The sequence below is a fragment of the Pelobates fuscus genome, chromosome 1 (genome assembly GCF_036172605.1).
Source record: "Pelobates fuscus isolate aPelFus1 chromosome 1, aPelFus1.pri, whole genome shotgun sequence".
In the NCBI taxonomy this organism is placed as follows: Eukaryota; Metazoa; Chordata; class Amphibia; order Anura; family Pelobatidae; genus Pelobates; species Pelobates fuscus.
Genome location: NC_086317.1, coordinates 105,565,071 through 105,588,753, shown reverse-complemented (window position 1 = coordinate 105,588,753; position 23,683 = coordinate 105,565,071). Strand labels below are relative to the sequence as shown.

Below are 23,683 nucleotides of genomic sequence, written 5' to 3'. Positions count from 1 at the left end.
GGTGACACCAAGTGTGGTATAACTGCTGCTAGTATTGATGCCTGGTAGTATTGATGCACATTAGGAATGGCAAGGCCGCCTTGCAGTTTAGGTGCCTGTAGTAGTTTTGACGCCACTCTCAGTCTCCCACCAGCCCATATAAATTTGTTAAATTCTGTTTGTATTGGTTTAAAGTATGAGTTTGGGAGCGGGATTGGTAAAGTGCGGAACAGGTACTGTAACTTTGGTAGGATGGACATCTTAAAAGCAGCTACTCTCTCTACCCATGAGAGAAATAGTGGTTTCCATCTATGTAGTTGGAGTTTACAATAATTCCACAGGTTTATGTAGTTTGCCGAGTATTGGTCGGTGATATTTTTTGTAAACATATTCCCTAAATATTTTATGCTGGTCGTTCACCATTCAAAAGAATATGTTTGTCGGAGGGATTCGCTGATATTTACGGGGATCCCTATACACATCGCCTGTGTTTAAGTGGTGTTAAGGGAGTAGAAGGAAACTGTTCCATATTGTCGGATCAGCTTCATCAGCCGGGGCAGAGACTCCTGTGGCTTTGTGATAGATAGTAAAATATCATTAGCAAAAGTGCTGACTTTCAATTCCTTCTGTCCAATGCATACTCCTTTTAAGTCGGGATGTGTCCTAATGGATTCCAATACGGGTTTGAGCACCAGGATATATAGTAGGGGGAATAGTGGGCACCCCTGTCTCGTTCCATTTGTCACCGTAACAGGAGGGGACAGGAAGCCCGCCTGCAGTACTTGGGCTGTTGTTGGGCAATAATTGATTTATTACCTGGAGGGGGAAGCCGTATGAATGCAACACTTGTCAAAAGCTTTCTCCACATCCAGTGCAAGATGTAGACTGCCTGGACCGGGCCCCAATAGCTGCCGCAGTATCAGGGCCAGTTTGCGAGTGTTATCTAGTCCCTGATGCCCCTTCATGAAGCTCGTTTGGTCATCGGTAATTAATGAGGGCAGTATAGGACCGAGTCTGTTTGCCAAGATTTTGGAGTATAATTTAGCATCTGTATTAAGGAGCGAGATCGGTTTTTACAGTTGTCAGTTAGTTTATCTGGCTTGGGGAGTAAGTTAACTTTTTAAAGTGGCAAGGGGGGGCTAGACAACTAAACTTTGTTTGTACAACTATAGTGTCAGGAATATGTTTTTGTATTCATGACACTATAGTGTTTCTTCAAGCAATGTTCCATTTTCACAGATAACTAATTTAACCACAAAACATCAGTTAAAAGAATCTAACTAAAGAGCGAACTGCAGACATTATGAACAGAGGAGAACAAAATGGAGGCAACCAGGTAATGAGATTTAGCACAAGGAAGGAAAGATAATAAATATAAATAAAAGCAAGTGGCAACGGAAGGAGTATAATCATGAAGATACAAGGCGCATAAAGAACGGAAAATTGAAGTAAATAAAAAAACATGAGAGAGCTGCTTTAACCAAACCTATTGTGTTGAAGGACTAAATGGGCACAGTCGCTGGTAAAGAAATGAAAAAGACGCAGAAACACAGGCATGGTCCAGGACCTTTGCATTTGTTAATGAAATCAATACCTGAATCCATGGTAATGACGTTCTATTCATGTTAGCACTCCAGGCATTGTATGCTCCTCCATTGTTTAATCTGGCTAATTTGGGTTCCCAATAATCTGTAGGTAAAATATGAGTGACATTAATACATATCTCTGTCTAATAACCTGGTTTTGGCAGATTTAAATCCTGGTTAGTAACCATCAGCTAAACATCCTACAATGACAAAGCGAATTATCAAAATACCTTGGGTCTAAAATCTAAATATAAACAAGAAAGTCGATACCATGCAGTGTAAGTGATAATGAAAATAGCTGAGCAAATACATAGAAGTAAAAGGCACTTCAGGTTTACTAACAATATTTTGGAACGATCTTTGATTGAGCATCCAAGATTTAGAATGATAGAAAATGTGCAAAAGTATGAGTTTGTTTTCTAATGCCTTTACTCCCCACTTCTTATCTCGTTAACCAGGTTTGTCAGTATCTCCATTGGAATGAAAAAGGAAAATACATAAATCCTGGATTGTTGCTGGGCCACGAGGGCTGGTTTGGGAAACGCTGTCCTTTATTTTAAAAATAATATATAATTAAAATCAGGGATGTTGTTTACCATTATTAAGTCCAAAAAAGTTAACTACAATGATAGAGTCTGTAAAACAATATATTCAAATTACCTATGTAATGTTGTGCAGTGATTTGATGGTCTTGTATAACACGACTCTCCATGCCCAGTGGTGTATTGCATACTGTAAAGGGAATACATGGTACTCAGCAGAAGTACAAACATTAACAGGAAAATCTTTGACAAATTATAAATATGCTATATGATTAATGCCAAGAAGACTTGAAATACAATGCTGGATTTGCCAGTCATTAAACAAAGTATCTGCCAACAGGAGTTAAGTTGTTAAGTTAATGTGTTTTCTTTCTTGGCAATCTTTATTTGTATTTTAAATAAGCATACCAGAATATATGTTGCTTTTCATACATAGTTTTCTACAAAAGTATACATGGTATAGCTGATACAATATACAATTATAAGTATAAGTTGAAGTCGTAAGGTTCAAGGGATAATAACGAAAACATAAAACAATCAAACATTTAACACTAGTTAACATTTACTGTTATCGTCATTATTCACACTAGTGAATGCCCACCATATTGTCTCCCTGTGTCTATGTCTACACATATTGAAGCAGCAGTTAGTCAGGATTGGGTGTCCCTAACTTTCTTTAGAATGTAACTGGGATGGGAAGAAAAAAAAATGGGGGAGTGGGGGAGAGGGAGAAGGGAAAAGTATATGGATGGGACAGTGTGCCCCATGTGCCTATAGGACTTTATGAAAAAGATCTCAGGCACTCACTGTACTTGGTTCCAGGCAGATTTAATAAATACATTAATAAATCTGCCTAGAACCAAGTACAGTAAGTGCCTGAGATCTTTTTCATTACTACGTATTTCTTGGAGTTTGCTGACCCTTGTTCAGTAGCACCCTGCGTTGGTATATTGCGACTGAGTGCGACCCTACCTTTTGTTTCCTATAGGACTTTATAACTTTTCACTTGTCTAGTATTATGCCCTATCATCCAGTTTCTCCATGGAGTACTGTGGTGTTTTTTTATATGTCAAAGAGCCACTAAGGCAGAAGAAGTATCTGAAAGATATGCTACACTGATAGAGAATGGGCAGCTAATTCCTCAATACAGTACACATACAATACAATATTAAATTTTAATGAAGCCTCGTCAATAAGGACAGTGGGGGGCAGCACCCTAACAATTTTTAATTAAATACAATTTTAATTAAAAAATTAACAAAATTAAAAATAAGCTATATACTGATTTTTTTCTTGAAGCATATTATAATTTCTATAAAAAAGAGCAATCCAAACTTGACATAGTGATGGCTGTGGGAAGAAGTGATGGGACCAACAACAACACTCCCTTCATCAATCCCTATGTTGCATATGTTTGTGATGAGAGGGCAAGCTGGATGTGAAGTAATCTTTGAAGATCTTGCATGTTCCACTGTTTTGGGTATATTTACTAAAATCTGAATGGCCATGTACCACCAAGTGTAGCAAAGCCACCCAGTTCTTTACAGGGCCATTCTGGATGGAACATCAAGACATTCTTTACAGTATGTAACAATGTACAGAATTTGCAATGTAGGCTACCAATGAGCATGAATCAGATCCAGATTTCAACCTGTGGCATAACATAGCTAAAGAATTACTAGGCATCAGGGCCGGATTAACATAGGGGCTGATGGAGCTGCAGCTCCAGGCCCAGGCCCATGGAATAGGCCCATTTAAAAAAAATGTTTTTTTTTTTTTTTACACGCTATTCTTAGGTTTGTCACATGACTGGTATTTTACTGGCACAGCCAATATTTAAGGCTGCCGTGCCGTGCCAGTATTGCAGTAATACCAGCAATACAAATGCAGGTATTTTTCTCAAAATAATTAGATTACTCTGCAATACCAGCACCAGCCAGTAGGGGTCACTGTGTGTGGAGAGAGGCAGGGATAGGAAGTTACAGCATTTTCCTGCCTCTCTCTACTACTTACTGATCCATAGGGGAGCAGCAACACAGCACAGAGTCCAGACAGCAGCTCTACAGCTCAGGTAAGTGAGGGATGGGGGAAAAGGCAGCAGGGACACATGGGGACACTGAGACACTAGGGGACACATGGGGACACTGAGACACTAAGGGACACTGAGACATTAAGGGACACTGAGACACTAGGAGACACAGACACTAGGGGACACATGGGGACACTGAGACACTAAGGGACACTGAGACTCTAGGGGACACATGGGGACACAGACACTGGGAGACCTAGAAACACTGAGACACTTGGGTACACTGGAAAACATGGGGATGCTGAGACTAATGGGGACGCTGTGAGACATTGGGAGACACTGAGACATTGGGACACGGAGACACTATGTCCCCATTTCTCCCAGTGTCCCCCATCCAGTCTTGCTAGTGTCTCAGTGTCCCCAAGTCTCCCCGTGTCTGAGTCCCATGTCTCCCAGTGTGCCTAGTGTGCCCATGTGTCTCAGTGTCCCTATATGTCCCAGTGTCCCCATGTCTATGTCCACAACTGTCCCCATGTCTCCCAGCCAGTGTCCCCTAGTCTCCCAGTGTCCGCATGTCTCTGTGTCCCTAGTGTCTTAGTGTCCCCAAATGTTTCAGTGTCCCCATGTTTCCCAGTGTCTGTGTCCCATGTCTCTCAGTGTGCCTAGTGTCCCCATGTGTCCCAGTGTCCCTATATGTCCCAGTGTCCTCATGTCTATGTCCACAACTGTCCCTATGTCTCCCAGTGTCCCCAAGTGTCTGTTTCCCAGCCAGTGTCTCCCAATGTCCCCTAGTCTCCCAGTTTCTGTGTTCCCATGTCTCTGTGTCCCTAGTGTCTTAGTGTTCCGAAATGTTTCAGTGTCCCCATGTCTCCCAGTGTCTGTGTCCCTAGTGTCCCCATTTCTCTCAGTTTCCCTAAATGTCTCATTGTCCCCATGTCTCATTGTCCCCATGTCTCTGTGTCCCCATGTCTCTGTGTCCCCATGTCTCTGTGTCCCCATGTCTCTGTGTCCCCATGTCTCTGTGTCCCCATGTCTCTCAGTGTCCCCGGGTCACACTGTGTCCCCAGTATCCTAGTGACATGGGGACACACTGAGGCATTGGGACACTGGGAGAAATGGAGACACTGAGACACTGGGAGACTAGGGGACTGGGCGGCATGGGGACACTGACACTGTGATACATAGGGACACTGAGACACTGGGTGACTTGCGAGACTGAGACACTGGGAGCAATCCATCTATACAGCAGAATCAAACTGTGAGTAGTTTGTTGGTGATTTTACAGAATTTTCTCTGATGTCACTCCTTGTGATTACACAAATGATTAAGGCTGGTATTTTATTCCAAGAAAGGTGGCAACCCTAACTACTCTTCACATACTCTTGCTTAAAGGAGCACTATAGGGTCAGGAACACAATCATGTATTTCTGACCCTATTATGTTAAAACCACCTGGCCCCTTCTTGCCTCCCTAAGTATAGTAAAATATAACTTGTATTCAAGTCTGCAGCTGCTGGCTCTGCCTCTGAACTGACTATCTGCTGACATCATCAGAAGTGGTGGTCTGAGCAAATTACAATACTTCCCCATAGGATTGTCTGAGACTGTCAACTAGGCAGATCAGGGGCAGAGCCAGCACAAGTCCAACATAGCACTGGCCAATCAGCATCTCCTCATAAAGATAAACTGAATCAATGCATCTCTATGAGGAAAGTTCATCGTCTGCATGCAGAGGATGGAGACACTGAATTGCAGTGCTGCACACTAGGCAGAACTGCCCCAGGAAGCACCTCTAGCAGCCATCTAAGGAGTGGCCAGTTGAGTTATTTTCTCTGAAAAGACAGTGTTTACTGCAAAAGGCCTGAATGGAATGATTCTACTTACCAGAACAAATACAATAAGCTGTAGTTGTTATGGTGACTATAGTGTCCCTTTAAGTTTGGAAGCTTAAGAGGGATGTATGTGAACAAAACTTGTGTGGACTGGCTGACAATAAAATTAGTTTAGGTAATGCAGACGTTGGTCTCTCTAACACTGTGGCATGTCCCCTTTCTTCTACACTCACTACATACACCTTTTCTCTGTCTCAGACTATATACCAGGAACTTCTGCCTGCTAATAAGAAGGTAAGGAGAGAAGTGGACCAGCGAGTGCTATGGGACAGTCCTTAGAAAGCATGGAGTGAGAGTATCATTAGACGCATTTATGTCAAACTCAGGGTGCTGCCTGCTTAGTATGCCCTTAGTTGGACAGCCTGCAAGATTGGCGGGCAGCCTGACATGCATTCACGCCAGGCTGGCCTTCCAATTCTTTGGACAGACATGCCCCCTTTTTGGGCATGTTCTCCCGTTTTTGGCAGGTCTGGTCACGTGATTCGCACCAGGGGCCCAACCCCTTTACCCCACCCATTGACTGCCTGCTTCACTGGACACTGTTGTTGGTATGGATTTACTTGAAAGATGAAAGCATAAATTAGAGAGAGATTAGCATAGAGTATGTGTTTTCTTATAGCTGCATCCTATGAGTTTCCCTCCAACACCATCTCCATTAGATACATGACGCTTGGGAGGTATGACTGTTTTAGTGTTTTTGGTCGATAAGATTCTGTAATTAGGCCTATCATAATTGTCAGCACCAGGCCCAATGTGCTCTTAATCCGGCCCTGCTAGGCATGCCTCATGAGAAGCAAGACTTGCCTGTCTGAGCACTCTGCCAGGTTGACTTGGAGGCCATTACATATACACTGTATGGACAAAATTATTGGGACATGCCTTAATTAGTGAATTTAGGTGTTTCAATCAGACCTGGTGTATAAAATGAAGCATCTTACCATGCAAGCCTCATTTACAAAGATTTGTGAAAAAATTGGTAATTCTGAAGAACTTGAATTCAAGCTTGGTAATGTGATAGGATGCCACTGACTGCTGCTGGATTTATGAACACCTAGATCCTTGGTGGGGACAAAAAATAAAACCTATTCCTATTGGATTGAGCAACTTGAGTACTTTTTCATCTTATCATCTATATTTTAGTTCCACAGTTACACACTATCGTGGTTTTTCTTCTCTTCTATGTCCATACACGGAGAGACCAAAGCACCACTTATATCCTAGAGTGGGGATCATACCACTCCAAGCCATATCTGGGGAGCCGACTATCTGGCTCCATAATATGTGAGTGCACATCTTTTACTCTATTTTATTTCCCTTTGGTTTGACAAACTACACCATACCATTTTTACATTTCTCTTACATATCTATGAGGATACCGCTGTATATGAAAACCACTCACAGACCTGTGGACCACAGTATATTCCACCCAAGCGCGAAGGTTGGAGCTACACTCATGCTCCCTAAAAGTGTGAGTGGTTTACCTCTTTTATATTTTTTATCAGTGTTACAAACATAAGTTTTTTTATTTTATTTTACATATCTTCGAGGACCTAGTAGGCACTACACCAAACAACGTATTAATGTCTATGCATTTAGAATGCAATGTTATAAAAGTACCTGTTGGTGTAATCGTCAGGTGTCCCAATACGTTTGTCCATATAGTGTACTTAATAACAGATTTGGATATGAAAAACACTGATTTTAACCAGAACCTGATTGTTTTCAGCAGAATGGTACATATTTAGTTGGGATGACCACATTTTAACCAGATTTGGCTTTAGTAAACATATGAATTGTCAATCAGGTCAGAATCCACTAATTTCCAACCAATTTTGTCCATCCAGACAAAATTTGGCATTTTGTAAATATACCCATAGAACAGACAGTAGCCCAGGGAAATGCCCCTTTTGATTTTAATATGGTGTGTGCAAGGTTGGGGAGAAGACAGCTCTAAGTTATAGGAGACCATATATTTTGTTTCTCCTAATCGACTACTTGGAAAAATGGAAATTAAAGGCTTAGGTATATTTGTCACTCCAGTGCATATTGTATTATGGAATTATCTAATGGTGAACGTATCTAGTAACAAATAATTACTGTAGGTTTTGTACAACTACTTCTGATCATACCTGAATCAGAAATCTGAAACATTGCCTGCATTCCGGCTTGCTGGTATTCTGCAACTTCAGTATCAACGAGCCATAGGCCTGCTCGGGATGGAACCATTTCAACTGTTGCAAATGAACCTTAATATAGAATATACAGAAATTAACATAGGATGACTTTTATTTAACTAATTTAGAATTCATATTGTATAAATAAATCCAGGCAAGCTCCTAGACATCATCCGTTTATGCTTTGAATGATTTATGTAATTTTAGTTGTGCCTGTGATGTGCACTAGGGTATTTCAGCACAGGAATGATACAAGCCACTCTCTCAACACGCAACTCAGGGCTTGGTTCTTTAATATAAATTTTACTTTACATACTACATTTACCACTGTATAGCCATCAGGGATGTGTGTGTCATCTATGCCAGTTAAGAATTATATAAATAGAATGCAAAAAATGAATGCTCATACTTTAAAATGTCTGATTTCTGGGGTCGGATCCTGATCCTCGATCTGAGCAGACGTGTGCCAAGCGGTCTCCCACTCATCTTGCTGATTTTTGGGGGATACCCCAGGTTAAAGTGGAGTTACCACTGCCATCACGCCCTACCAACATTGGGGGTGTTGGGGCACATTGGCAGATACTTCACTTTGGCTCCTTGTTTACCAGAAAGCTGCGGCATGCTGCGGCCTGGGTTTGTTGGAAGTTGGCCGATTTCCCTGCTCTCCAGCTTCCTTTGTGGACCATGCTTTCTCCTACCCTCCCGACACCCCTCTTGACCGGTGGGGGTTATCCTGGTCCCCGCTGGACTGTGTTATAAAAATTTATGAGCAACTGAGTCCCCCATCATCTGCCTATATTTAACAGATTACCTTAAGGTAGTGGACAAGCCTTCTCAGGAGACACAGTACCTGACTCGCGGTTATCTCACCGACTCCACAAATCGTTCCCTAGACAAACTGGAGGCACTGTTCCTGAGGAAGCAATCAGCGTCTTTATTTCTCCTGCCCTGGGGACTCACCAGGTGGACCAGCTCCCAAGAGTCACGTGGGCCCCCATGGGAGGCAACACGCCAACATGCTCCTGTCCCTATCCCCATATATCCACCTGGATTGGGGTTCAGCAGGGCTTGTTCCTTCCACATCTTTCACATCAGCATTGGCCCATAGTTTTCTCCCGTCTGGTAAGGGATATTGGCCCACGAACAGGTCTGGGGCTAGAGGGAAGTACTACACTGGCACTGTCTCACTGATCACCCCAGCGGACTTTTCGATTATTTATCAAGTCTGCCAAGTCTGGGACTTGGCTGTAGCTCTAGCCACCAATATCTCTAGGCCTATCAACCATTCAAAGAGTTCCTGTGAACTTTGCCACTGCCATATTATCTAGTTCTACACTGTTTTGTTTATTTTGACCTGTTGTCTTTATTTATATTATTTTTTATCTTCTCATATTGCACTCTACGGTTATTATTATTATTATTATTATTATTGCCATTTATATAGCGCCAACAGATTCCGTAGCGCTTTACAATATTTTGAGAGGGGGGATGTAACAATAAATAAGACAATTACAAGAAAACTTACAGGAACAATAGGTTGAAGAGAACCCTGCTCAAATGAGCTTACAGTCTATAGGGGGTGGGGTATTAGAAACATTAGGATAGGAAATATCAGGTAGGAGTGAAGCAGAGCTGGAGAAGAGAGCAAAGCACTATCCCATAGGAGAGAGCAAGAGACAGGTATGTAAGGGAGAGATTACTCTGGGAGGCCATACGCTTTCCTGAAGAGATGGGTTTTAAGGCCCTTCTTAAATGATTGAAGACTAGGGGAGAGTCTGATGGCAGTAGGCAAGTTATTCCAAAGGAGAGGAGCCGCCCGTGAGAGGTCCTGCAAGCGCGAGTTGGCCGTACGGGTGCGAGCAGCGGTCAGGAGGTGGTCGCGGGCAGAGCGGAGGGTACGAGGAGGGGCATACCTCTGGATCAGTGAAGAGATATAAGAGGGGCTGGAATTGTTCAGTGCTTTAAATGTATGGGTTAGCACTTTGAATTGACTCCGATAGGATACAGGGAGCCAATGTAAGGACTGGCAGAGGGGCGAGGTGTGAGAGGACCGACTGGATAGGAAAATCAGTCTAGCTGCAGCATTCATTACAGACTGTAGCGGGGCAGTACGGCTTTTGGGGAGACCAATCAGGAGAGAGTTACAGTAATCCATGCGGGAAATTACTAGAGCATGGACAAACTCCTTGGTAGCATCTTGCGTAAGAAAGGGGCGGATGCGGGCTATGTTTTTGAGTTGGAACCTACAGGACTTGGCAACAAACTGGATGTGAGACTCAAAGGTGAGACCAGAGTCAAGTATGACGCCAAGACAGCGCGCTTGTAGGGATGGACTTATGTGGATATCACTGACTTGAAGGGAGAGTGAGAGAGGAGGATCAGTATTAGGAGGAGGAAAGACAAGGAGTTCAGTTTTAGAGAGGTTAAGTTTGAGAAAGCGTGACGACATCCAGTCAGAGATGGAAGAGAGGCAAGCAGTGACACGTTGCAGGACGGCCGGGGAGAGGTCCGGTGAGGAGAGGTATATCTGAGTGTCATCAGCGTACAGGTGGTAGTTGAATCCAAAAGAGGCAATAAGTTTACCAAGAGAGGCAGTATAAAGAGAAAATAGAAGGGGACCAAGGACAGAGCCTTGGGGAACTCCAACCGAGACAGGGCGAGGGGAGGAGGTATCCTTGGAAAAGGAGACACTAAATGAGCGTTGGGAGAGATAGGAGGAAAACCAAGAGAGGACAGAGTCACAGAGACCGAGTGATTGAAGAGTTTGAAGGAGGAGAGCATGATCAACTGTGTCAAAGGCAGCAGAGAGGTCAAGGAGAATTAATATGGAGTAGTGACCTTTGGATTTAGCAGAGATTAGGTCATTAGTCACTTTGATAAGAGCGGTCTCAGTAGAGTGGAGAGGGCGGAAGCCAGACTGAAGAGGGTCAAGGAGAGAGTTGGAATTAAGGAAGTGAGACACACGGGTAAAGACAAGTCTTTCCAAAAGCTTTGATGAGTAAGGGAGCAGGGATATGGGACGATAGTTAGAGGGGGAGGACGGGTCAAGAGATGGTTTTTTCAGGATAGGTATTACAGTGGCATGTTTAAGGTCAGCAGGAACAGTGCCAGAAGAGAGAGAGCAGTTAAAGATGTGTGTTAGGATAGGCACAAGACAAGGGGAGAGAGATCTGATAAGGTGAGATGGGACAGGATCAAGTGGGCAAGTGGTGGAGCGAGAGGAACGGAGAAGTGCAGCCACCTCTTGTTCAGTAGCTGGGGAGAAAGTCTGAAGGGTAGGGAAAGCATGATTTATGTGTGGTTGAGAAAGAGAACGGCAAGGAGGGGAGAATTGTTTCCTTAGCTGTTCAATCTTGTCAGTAAAGTAATATGCAAAGCTATCAGCTGTAAGGTTAGTTTTGGGGGTGGCCACAGCAGGGCGGAGAAGGGAATTAAAAGTGTCAAAGAGACGTCTGGGATTGCGGGAGCATGAACTAATGAGAGAGGAAAAGTAGGACTGTTTGGCGAGGGCAAGGGCTGCGCGGTTCTTGAGTATAGTCCCAGCGGTAACCTTCAGTCTTATTAGCAGGGTTTAACTCAACATAACCAGTAATTCCTGTTTGTCTAATTCTTGTTGTTTGCAAGCATTTCTATAGCCCAATATTCAGACACGTTTTTCTAGCGTGTTTATATTATCATTATTACTATAAAAACTGTGCAGACCGATAGAATGTCATACTACTGTCAGTGCCTGCCCTGCCTTTGCTGTTGTTGCAACACAGGCTTGTCTGTTACTCTCAGCACAGAAAAAATAAAGAATTTAGAAAAAAATTCAGATTTTTTCCCTTTAAAACAAAAAGAAAGATCCGAGCACATAGGCGTACATCCTGTGTAGACTGTTATAGGACACAAAAGGTCTTTCTATTGCCTTTTGTGATCAATAAAAGTCTGCACTGGACTTGAGCCTGTGTGCTCCGAGCCTCCAACCTTTCTTTTTACTTTGCTGTTATTAGGTCTGTGCCATCCTTGTCCGTGTTCACTTTTTGTTTCAATGTGATGTCTTTGTGCTAATCAATTTAAGGGTTATTTACTAAAGTGAGAATGGTTGGGAATTCACAGAGAATTTAAAATTTAAGGTCAAAGTAGCTGAACTTAAAGCATGTTGGAATTTTTCCCAGCACAGCTATTTTAGCCTTAAATTTGAAATCCGCTTTAAATTTACTTTTAATGTCTACCAAAAATCACTTATTACTTATTACAAATGAAGTATGCTTGAAAAGAATCCAACAAAACATGTTTTAGCCATTTTTGTATTAGTTGACTAACCCACATAATTCATACTGGCTCTGTGATGGTGGCAGAATAAACAGAAGAGCAGATTAATATGCAATATACACAAAATGTGATAACAATTTGCCATTTGATATTTAAATATCAACTTTACCAGGCAGAAGAGGATAGATTCCATGCTGGGTTTCTTTGTTTATATTTTCAATGAAAGTTTGGCCATGAAAATGGACTACGTGTACATCCTTTGGGCCTCCCATATTCAACAGATGCCATCTCACCTTCTTATTTTCATACATCTGCAACCCTTGCAGGTTGTAAATAACTCCATTTATGGCTGTAAATAAATAATAGCAGAAATAACAATATATAGATGTTTAAAATTAACTTTTTATTCAGCTATGCTCCATTTTGATATTAAAATGATTCAGAGGCGTGGGACGGAGCTGAGGCTGGTTGCACATCACCCGAGCTCCGGTCCTGAGACCCTTATTCCGCTTGCTTTCCAAGCGAATAACGGCTACAAATCATACAATACTACAACGGGTCACCCATATACAGACAGGGAACACCTCGTTTGCAGCTTTACAGCTGGTAGTCAGTAACTCCATGACGGAACACAGTTGCGGCCTGCGGGAGGCTGAGGCGGGGAGAGGCATCTGCTCTCCTCATTCTCGGATCTACTGCAAGGTCCAACCATGCTCCCCCCCCCCCCCCCCCATGGACCGGTGGGGGTTATCTTGGTCCTTCCTGGGATGAAGCCACACTCACCTCACGCAAACCTGAGGGGTCCCGCGGAGCTGGAACCCCGCACTGTGAGACAAGATGGCCGCCAACATGAGGCACAGTGCAATCCAGACTCCTGCAACTAGGACCTCACAAGAAGGTGGCATTGCCAAAGCCTTTGAGCACTTCTGGACGCAATTCTGGAAAAACACCCAACAGAGGAAGGCAAAATCTTCCAGAGCGATTTTGCTTCATTCCAACCCCCCACAGAAAAGAAACAAGCAGAGACATACAAGGCTTAAGTCAAAAGCAGCGTGGCAGATGGGAAAGCACAGGCCTCATAAAGAACCCCGACGCAGATGGCTTAGTTCATGTTTAACCTGCTGCTCACATGGGCCACAGCTCCTTAGGAGAAGCAACCTTCCATGCCAACCGCTCCCTCAGATGACCCTCACCCTCCACAAGCAGTAGAATCCTCATAGCGGACCCAGAGAACAAGTCATGCCTGCAATAACACGAGGGACTTATGTGATCGGAGAGGGGGACTGCCCCATGGCTGGGTGCCAGTGGGGTACTGTGAAGCAGCACTCTTGTAATCTATCTTGCAAGGCCACTTGGCAGTCAGTGGAGGGCATAGGCTGAACAGCGCATCAATCAGAGGAGTCATGTCACGTGATAGTCACAGACCCAGGCATAGATGAGGTTTAATTGTTTATATTGTGTATTTGTCTACCCAGGGACATTCATTCACTGTTAAGCCAAACGTCAGTTAATCATAAGATACTTTAAAGAATAGTCAGTTACTAAGCTCAGCTAGCCTCTTTAGTACACGCCCTGACTAACACCTCACTACTGTTTATTCTCCTTTACTTATAAAAAAAAGTGCAATGTTTTCCATGCCACACAATTGTCTGTCTATACATGTTTATCGAAATGCTGGCAACAGCTGTTGCGGCACTGCAAGCATACTTGTACTACGTATTATCTTTGCACGGAAAAATAAAGAATTATAAAATTCAGAGGCATTATCACCATTCATTTAATTTGTATGTGTATATTCTGCAATGTTACACATGTAATCATATATAATCATGGATAAAATTAACTGTAATAATATGCATTAACTTTCATAATGTGCAAACGTTGATAACCACGCTTCAACAAAAGTTCATTTGGACTGGCCCTTGCCCCAGAAGACGTGATGATACAGTACAGAATTGTTCCTAGGTTATTTAGCACCTATGCAAATGGGGGGCACAACAAACCTCCAGATGTTGTGGACTCCATCTCCCATACAGCTCTTGCAGCCATAATGCTGGCAAAGCATCAGGGGAGATGAAGTTCACAACATCTGGAGTGCCAAAGGTTGCTTACCCCTTCTGTAGTATTAGTATTTCTTGTTTTCATCATATATAAGACAGGCTATAATGTCAAGGGATAGCATTGGCACAGGTAGGAATGGTTTGTTCACCTCACGTCCCCCGAGGGATTGAACACCCAGTTTTATATGGTCACGGCAAGCTGATGTCATGAGACAGTAATACATTCCATAGTTTAGGGCAGATGGCACAGATCCAGTAATGGTAGAAAGCCAACACACGGCAGGGACAGGTAATCAAGAGGCGAGGCAAGTTCAGGTAAGGTTACACATCATATGGCATGTGATTGTATGGGTAAAGTTTAGATCACCCTGTGTATAACTTCACTGCCTTGTTTTTTTTTTCTTCACAGGCCCTTTGTATGTTCACATCCCCCTCTTATATTGTTTGGTTACTGTAGTTCCCTATACTAGTTACCTGCTCTTGCTGTGTCTCTCAGTGTTATGTTATCTGTTACTGACCCCTGGTCTGATTACACACTGATCAATCTCTGCCACTGCTATCTAACCTGCTATTGACACATCTCTTGTTTCTGCACCCTGAACTTTAGCAGTTACCTTTTACAAACACAGCTGCTTTATTGGAATCTAATCAGCTGGCCATCTATGCCAAGACTGGAAGGTCCCATGCTTTATGCCAACTGAATGAACAGTTTAGTTTGGATCTTGGCAAACATCACACTCATTTGCTATTTAATCCAGGATACAAGTTCTGCAAGGTATCCCCATGCTAATAAACCACACTCTGTTGTTATTTATTGGGAACTGTGTATCACAATATTCAATATTTGTAACATAAACTGTCAAGTGAATAACAAGAACCCTGCAGAAGATAGAGTTAATGAAAATAATTTTTAATAATCTAATAATTTTAGTCAAAGAGTCAATGATGGTAAAGTGTATGTCTTACCATGAAACATGAAGCATTTCTGACTACCTGACTGCTTTGTGGATACTTCTGTGCAAGACTTTTTGTCATTTTTTTCAAAGTACCAACTTTTCTCTTCCTCAAAGGTCATAAATAGCAGTATAAATTCACGGATATCCAAAGGTCTGTTGTCGTACTTATCTAGTGTTCCATTTCTACAGACCAGCAGAGGTCCAATCAGGCCTGAATGAAGATCTCGTTCCTGTTAACAAAACAAAAAAAATCAGTTGTTAGAGGACCTGTGTGGTGGGGTAGCAAAATAAAATGAATTCAGATATAAACATGTCAAATGTGAGGGCTTTAGTGTACAGTTTCTATGTGTAATTAATAGGAGATACAGGAAAGTTATTTTGGATATAGACCTGGGAGAATAGAGGTGAGGGCCATTATCTGGAAGGGTGATGGGTGGGAGAAAAATATGAAAACCAACATAGGGTTAAAGTGTCTCATTCACTTGGTTCATTGTTGTGTATGCATAAGTGGAGTGCTATGACAACAAAGCAATTGTTTACAAGTCATTGTAGACTTGCCAACAACAAACCCAAGCGCATGTCATCATGGAACGGGAGTTTATAAATGCAAAGTGATTGCAATTATATAAATGGAATTTATTCACTAAATAATAATAAATTGTTTCACCAGGAAAGGTACATTCATATTTCTCTGGTTTCCAAGTATGTAAGTGAGAATGCAAGGTGAATTTCAAATTGACCCAACAGTGTTCCTTTAAGGTCAATGTAGCTGAACTTGATGCATAGCTGAAATAGAGAGAATTTTTACAATTCGACTCTCATGGCCTTAAATTTGAAATTCACTTTAAATTTATCTTGAATTCTCACTTTAGTGAATAACCCTGTTACTTTTGTTTTTAGGCATTTATATAAATTCTATGAAACTCATTATTCCCACAGAAGTGGCAATACCTGTGTGAGGGTATCTATCCTTCTTCTAAAAATATAGCTTTTGCCTTTGTTATTATGATGTGGTTGTATTCTTTGTAACAGTGCCACGTGTAATACATAACCCAAAGATAAATAGAAGGGACCTATAGGTTCTATGTAATGATTTGGTCTAAAAAAGAAAGAAGTTCTTTCAGCGTAGTAGCAATGAGATACTGCCACCTTGTGAGAACTGCTTCAATAGCACTGACTGGGAGGGTTGAATATTCTAATGCTATCAGTGCACAGATCCTGATCAGCTTCAAGGTGGAGGTCCGTGCAACATTGCAGAGATTTACTAAGATAATATATTAGTGTTTTTTTTTAAATCAAGCACCATGTTCTACTCATGAATCTCCATATAAAAATTCTATAATATAGACAGGCAGCACTTCAAGCAAAACATAGACGTGGGCTTTAAGCTTACCGGGTTCACGGCGGAGTAGTAGGCCCATGCTCTGCAATCTAACCCATCTGGCTCTGGTCCAGATTGCGTTTGAGCATGCCACACATATACATGTTTTTCTCCTGGCTGAACAATGTCATCTTTCTTTAGCCAGTCGGAGGTCTCGTCATCATAACCAAATCCTTCTGATGACTTTTCATATGAAACACCATGCGCATGAAGAGAATATGGTCTCGAAGCTAAATTCTTAAATGTAACCTTCCAAAACATAAGCACACACATGGAGACAATGTAGACAATTGTTAATTTGTACATCATCTCTACTTATACTCCACTACTTTAAGTTAGGGGAAAAGTTATCTTGTAACTGCACCCCATTCTTATATATTTTCACCTTTATTTAAAACCACTACCCTCTTAAATAACTGCGGAAGACTACTGGTTCCAACCTTTCTCATGGCAAGTGGTTGGTCATCCTATCTTCATTAGAAGAAAAAGGTGTTTAGAGGAGATCTTCTAAATAATTTTTAAGTATTACTACAACATCCTTAACCCCTTAAGGACCAAACTTCTGGAATAAAAGGGAATCATGACATGTCACACATGTCATGTGTCCTTAAGGGGTTAAAGGGAACTAGACTTTAAAAGACAATAGTAATGATAGTATTGTCTTGTTTTAGATAATTCAATTATCTGAAGGCATCATAGTTTATTATCACAATCAACTAAAAATTAAATATGAGCATGATTAGAGTGGATATGTATTGACACTAGATAAGACCTTTTAACTAAGGTTTATTATTTTTCTAGTATCAGATTGTATAGATTCTGGAAATTTATAAAATATCTCAAAGTTCTTTCTCACCTTTATGACATCACCAACTTCAGCTCTTATAACAGGTCCTAATATTCCAAGATGCTCCTCATATTCACTTTGATCTTCAGGGGTCTGAAATGTGCTGTCTGTATACTCCCGAAAAACTACTTTTGTGAATTGTGTTTGTCTGGTTTGACTTGTTTGTGACTCATATGCATTACTCCAACTACACAGACACATAAAAAACATGTATATCATTTATTTACTTATTCTTTATCTGCTAATAGTAAAATCAGGTGAGAACAAAAAATAAATTAAAAAAAGAGGTAGAGTCCCATGGAAAAGAACAAGGGTGTTTATTCTGTAGACCTCCAGCTTTATTTGTATAGAAACGTTAAAGATCATGGTATTTGGTACAATTTGTTTTTGAAATGAGAAGGGTAAGGTTAACAATATAGATTATCTGTGATCCCTCAGACGAAATGTTTAAATTAAAACCATTATGGATGAAGATGAATACAACTGTTTCTTGTACTGCTACCTTACAAGCTATAACTGTAGACAATTGTGATTTTCTGGAGCAGTAGAAAAAAGTAAATACGATGGAAAAATCAAACAATAAATATGGGGCACTATACCTTTTTGGACTTCCAGAGTATTCCCACTGTATTTCCACAGCAGCAATGCAATAAGTTCTCTTGTTTCCTTTTGAACTACGCAAGTACCGTTCTGTAATGACATCTGGGTTGGTGAAACGTTCTATATCATCTTCATTGTGTATTTCGTATGGATTTTCGTAAAAGATATATTGAATAGCAGGAATTGAAACTTCTTCAAACAATGTGCCATAATCATATTCTGTATAACTATCATCATCAGTTTTGGAGACCCCAATGATAATTTCTGGTCTCGGTCCTCTGGGAGATAACGCTGGCTTGCCACTACTGCTACGTACGGAAATATTTGACAAAACTTCCTTATCGACCTCAAGCAGTTCATGTATCTCACTAGAGTCATTTTTAATAGAATAAAATTTCTGATGACCTGTTCTTTTGCCGGGGACATTTGCATCTTTTTTTTCCCTATGAAGTACACTTCTAATCTTTTTTTGCCCCGTGGGGTTTCTTATTCCATGTAGTTCTCTTGTTTGGTTTTCTTTCATGGTTTCCTGGTTTATTATAAACTGTTCCTGATTAGTTTTGTTACTTGATAATGTGAGAGATTCATTTAGTAAACCTGCCATACCATCAATGTTTTTTTCTTCTAATGCCAAATTATTTGTCTCTTCAACTGTTTCATTAGTGTCCATCGAATAATATATGGCTTTCATTATGTCGTCCAACATCTTATCCCTAAAAGTAAAAAATTGTTACATTTCAAAACCACTTTAACACAAGTTGTCCTTCAACAGAAATTGAATGAAAATGAAGGATGTAGTATCAGATTGTTCATTTGCAGCAAATTTTATGGTTGTTTTTAAGTTTCACCTTTTAGCAAAAACTTACAAAGACAAGGCAAAAGGCAAAACTTACAAGACAAAGCCTATTGGGTTGCTGACACTTCTTCTACTGAGGACACCTACACCAAAACCTATAAGTGGGGATTATACGCTAGAGCTGGCTATAGCTCAACTAAATGTGAGTAACCCATTGTTATTGTACTATAACCACTTTGGCTGTGTGACATATTGCACAATTGGAGTTTCTTTTTGCTTTTTGACTTTCCGTATGGACTTCAACAATACATTTTGAACAATACCATAGCTTCTTAACAAGAACTCTCTGCCTGTCTTGGCACTTACCATTTGACCCAACACCTTATCTACACATACCTTAAGGGTACTTTTCCCTTTGTGGACTACTTCATTGCTTTATATTGCTTGTATAAGCCTTTGTTTATCTATGGACTTTTATTATTTGTATTTACTCTGGCGCAGCCCTTCCTTTTGTTGTTCCTACTCTGATTTATTTTAAGGGTTTGTGAGGGATCCCCTTCATTAGGTTGCTGCCTGTTCATTTTTCTGTTAATCAGCGCTGATCGTTTTGTTGTTTGTTATTCTGTATGTTTTAAATAAGACTATCTGTATATATTATGCTAGCCAAATAGATAGCAAATATAAAACATACATATTTGAAGACCTATGTGAAGTCAGCATAAAGGTTTGAAATAAAACTACCACACAAACCGTATGACTGTATGACTGGCGTGGCTTTCCATAATATTTCCTTTTAATAAGATTTTATTTTAAAGAAACAAAACATAATTTTACCATTATCTTTGTCAGTTGACGTGTTACAGATACTCTAGCTACTCAACCTCTGATGATAGAAATAAGCCTCAAAATGAAAAACCTTAACGTGCAGTGCAGCTGCTATAAACTAAAACCAAAGCGTATATCTAGTGAGGGTCATAATTGCCATCATTCTGATGTTATTGCGCAAACCTCCCAAACTATACTTGACCAGTTTTAATTTACAGTACAGGTGGGACCACATATTAGTTACAGGGGCATATAAACTCCATATAAATTCTTCTGGCAACAATGAAGCATGACATTTTTGGACCCTCTAGCTATTTATAGAGTCTTATGTCCTGAGGAAAGTTCATTATGAACTGAAACGTTGACTATTGGAATAAACCTGATACGTTTTCTTCTACAAGACCCAGAGTGCTGGCTTTTTTCATTTATCCATCTAGTGTGCAGTTGAGCACCGGGCAACATTTCTAAGGAAAGCAGGAGTGCAGAACCTCTTGGTATTGTATTTATAGAGTTCATCGTTCCTACACCACATTCACAGATTTTTAGAAGTGGCCCATTTTGATATGGCCTACCTGATTTGGAATGTGAACTTGGAATGTTTTTTATAATTCGTTTCTATTTTCACAGGGGAGGCATTGCAGGTCTACTTGGCTATTTTCTGGGGTTCCATATGCTTTTTGCTTGCAGATGGGTGGGAGAGGATTGGATATCTATCAGGTAATTAGCTAGTGTTGATTGAAACACTTGTGCACCCTATGCCCACTAACTCCCCCAGAGTAAGGGAACTAACCACCTTTGCATTAATTAATATATAACAAAAATATAAAACAAATATATAACTAAAAATAGTTTGTGCTTGTTTTAGCAACAAAAGGTATACACTGCTCCTGATTTTATTTTGTCAGCAAGCTAAAGTCTGGGGAGCCAGGGGATTATTTTTGAACAAAAATCAAGGTCACAGATAAGCACAGATATCTGTTTTATATTGCTAGATGTGAGTTTAGATTTTAATTGATATTAATAAGACCACCTTAGTATGTAGAAATAACCACATAGAGGAGTATACACTGCAATTAACTTTACAGTTTGAAAATAGGTAAATAATTACAGAAAATATAAAATCTATTTGCAACCTAAAATTAAAATGACAAACTTGAAAATTATACAGGGCAGAGAAAATTGATAAAGAAAAATTGCTTAGCCTTGCAATTGCTGATATACACTTTATCTAAAATTAAATATTATCTTTTTTTTCTGGCTTTGTTTGGTTCCATAATATAATTAAAGAAATTCTATTTTAAATTTTTTTGCCATGCATTTCTTTTTGATGTTGTGCTATAACTGGAATACAAACCTGAAGATATATGTAAGAACTGAAATGATGAATTTTTACCAAGCACAGTGAGTTCTCCCAATCTCTGTTTTCAATGTTTGTGTGGCTACTTGCAGAAAAGAGAGAAGAACGGGTCTGGGTAAAGACTAAACAAACAGTTTGCAAAATACTAAAATATTCAGCTCATGCTCAGGAGTCAGTGTCCCTTCACTTAAAGGAACACTATAGTCACTAGAACAACTACATCTTGTTGTATTTGTTCTGGTGAGTAGAACCATTCCCCTCAGGCTCTTTGCCACAAAACACTGTCTTTTCAGAGAAAATGCAGTATTTACATTATAGCCTAGTGATAACTTCACTTTCCACTCCTCAGATGTCTACTAGAGGTGCTTCCTGGGGCAGTGCTGCGTAGTGTGCAGCACTGCCATTCAGTGTCTCCACCCTCTGCATGGAAACACTTAACTAACTTCATAGAGATGCATTAATTTAATTAATCTCTGTGAGGAGATGCTGATTGCCTAGGGCTGTATTTGGCTTGTGCTGGCTCTGCCCCTGATCTGCCTCCTTGACTGTCTCAGCCAATCTTTTAGGGAAGCATTGGGATTGGCTCAGACCACCACTTCTGATAATGTCAGCAGACAGCAGGCAGGTCAGGGGCAGAGGCAGCAGCTGCAGACTTGAATACAAGTAAGATTTTACTATATTTAGGGTGGCTAGGGGGCAGAGGAGGCGAAGTTAGATGGTGGTTTTAACACTATAGGGTCAGGAATACAAATTGGTGTTCCTGACCCTCTAGTGTTAAAAACCCTATTTAGGTACCCAGCCCCTCATTACCCTGCTTAAATAGGATAAGATGATACCTTTATTCAAGGGTCCCCATCCCTGATCCGCCTCCTTGGCTAAGATCATAAGAATTGACGATCTCCTATGCAGAGCCGATGTGAGGATTTTTGCCGCCCTAGGCAAAAGAAAAATTTGCCGCCCCCCCCATTTGACATCACAGTGCCCCACCCATATGATCTGCCAAATGAACTAACGCCAGTGCTGCACACAGTGTGTCTATAGCAGAGACAGGCTATAGACACCAGAACCACTACATTAAGCTGACCCCCACCCTCCCCGGTAATCCTAGGCTATTCATTGAGCACTTTTCTTCCTGGCTTCCCCACTTCCTCTCATCTAGCACTCCTTCACATATACCTGGGGATTTCAATATCCCAATCAACAACCCCAACTGCACTGATGCCTCTCGTCTGCTCTCTATAACCTCCTCCTTTGGCCTCACGCAATGGTCCAATTTAGCAACACATACAGCGGGAACCACTCTTGATCTCGCCTTCACCAATCTATGTACCACCTCTAATCTCTCCACCTTTTGACATCAGCATACCCAAGACCCAATTGACACCACCGTCTGAACATCAATCTCACAGAAACCTCCTGTCTTGACCTAGAGCATTTCTCCACTAATCTCCAAACTCTCCTTTTACCTTTCTTAAACCTCACCTGTCCTAGCTCTGCAACCTCCTTCTACAATTCTACCCTCTCCTTTCAACTAGACATCATGGCACCTCCTACATTTAAATGCAGCAAGCGCCCCCAACAACAACCGTGGCACATCAAGCTGACTCGATACCTCCAAAAATGCTCCAGAACTGCTGAACGCTATTGGAGAAAGTCTCACTGTGCGTCTGACTCCACTATAAATTTATGATGCGCTCATACAGTTTTCCTCTGCAAAAGTAAATTACATCAATACCCTCAAAACCACACTCTCCCGCGAACCCAAACGACTATTTCACACATTTAACTCTCTTCTTCGCCCTATTGTTCCTCCTCCACCTTCCAACTTGACCGCCTCAGACTTTGCAACTCACTTCACTGACAATATCTCTACAATCAAGGAAGAGATCTCTCATCTTTCTTCTTCCCCTTAAAATACTTCCCGTAACCTCACTCTCTCTGCTGTTCTATGTTCATTCACACCCACTACAGCGGAAGAGGTTTCTGCTCTGCTCTAGTCCTCCGGCCCCACCACCTTTTGATCAGTGCCCTGTCGTGGTTTCCCTTTGCTGGTTATCCGAGCATGTGTTCCTGATCGTATTATTCTGTTTTTTGACCTTGGCTTCATTCTGACTTCCCTGATTTCTGGTATCCTTGACTTTTGGCGTTTTGCCTCATCATTGTGTCTCATTCTGTATCCCAGGCCTCGTCTAGTATTTTGACTATTCTTGGGTACGTTAAGTCCGCCCATTCTAAGGTTCAGTTAGACGTCACCCTTAATCCTAGGTGTGATACTATTTCTGCGTGCTGGATCAACTAGTTATCCTGACAGTACCCAATGATCTACTCGCTGCAAAATCTTGTGGTCACTACTCTTCTGTGGCTTTTGACACTGTTGATCATCAACAGCTTCTTCTCATCCTCCGC

General features: G+C 41.2%; 1 protein-coding gene across 1 annotated transcript in view; it reads right to left on the bottom strand.

Moving 5' to 3' along the window:
• Nucleotides 1–23,683, bottom strand: part of F5 (coagulation factor V) — a 153,318-nt gene that overhangs the window by 49,600 nt on the left and 80,035 nt on the right. Inside the window, exons 14-21 of the mRNA XM_063450149.1 lie at nt 18,299–19,012; nt 17,709–17,886; nt 16,865–17,101; nt 15,482–15,701; nt 12,625–12,804; nt 8,157–8,273; nt 2,226–2,297; nt 1,574–1,668 (exon numbers count right to left, since the gene is read on the bottom strand). Of these exons, the coding sequence (XP_063306219.1) occupies nt 1,574–1,668; nt 2,226–2,297; nt 8,157–8,273; nt 12,625–12,804; nt 15,482–15,701; nt 16,865–17,101; nt 17,709–17,886; nt 18,299–19,012 (1,813 nt within the window). The remainder of the gene's footprint in view (nt 1–1,573; nt 1,669–2,225; nt 2,298–8,156; nt 8,274–12,624; nt 12,805–15,481; nt 15,702–16,864; nt 17,102–17,708; nt 17,887–18,298; nt 19,013–23,683) is intronic.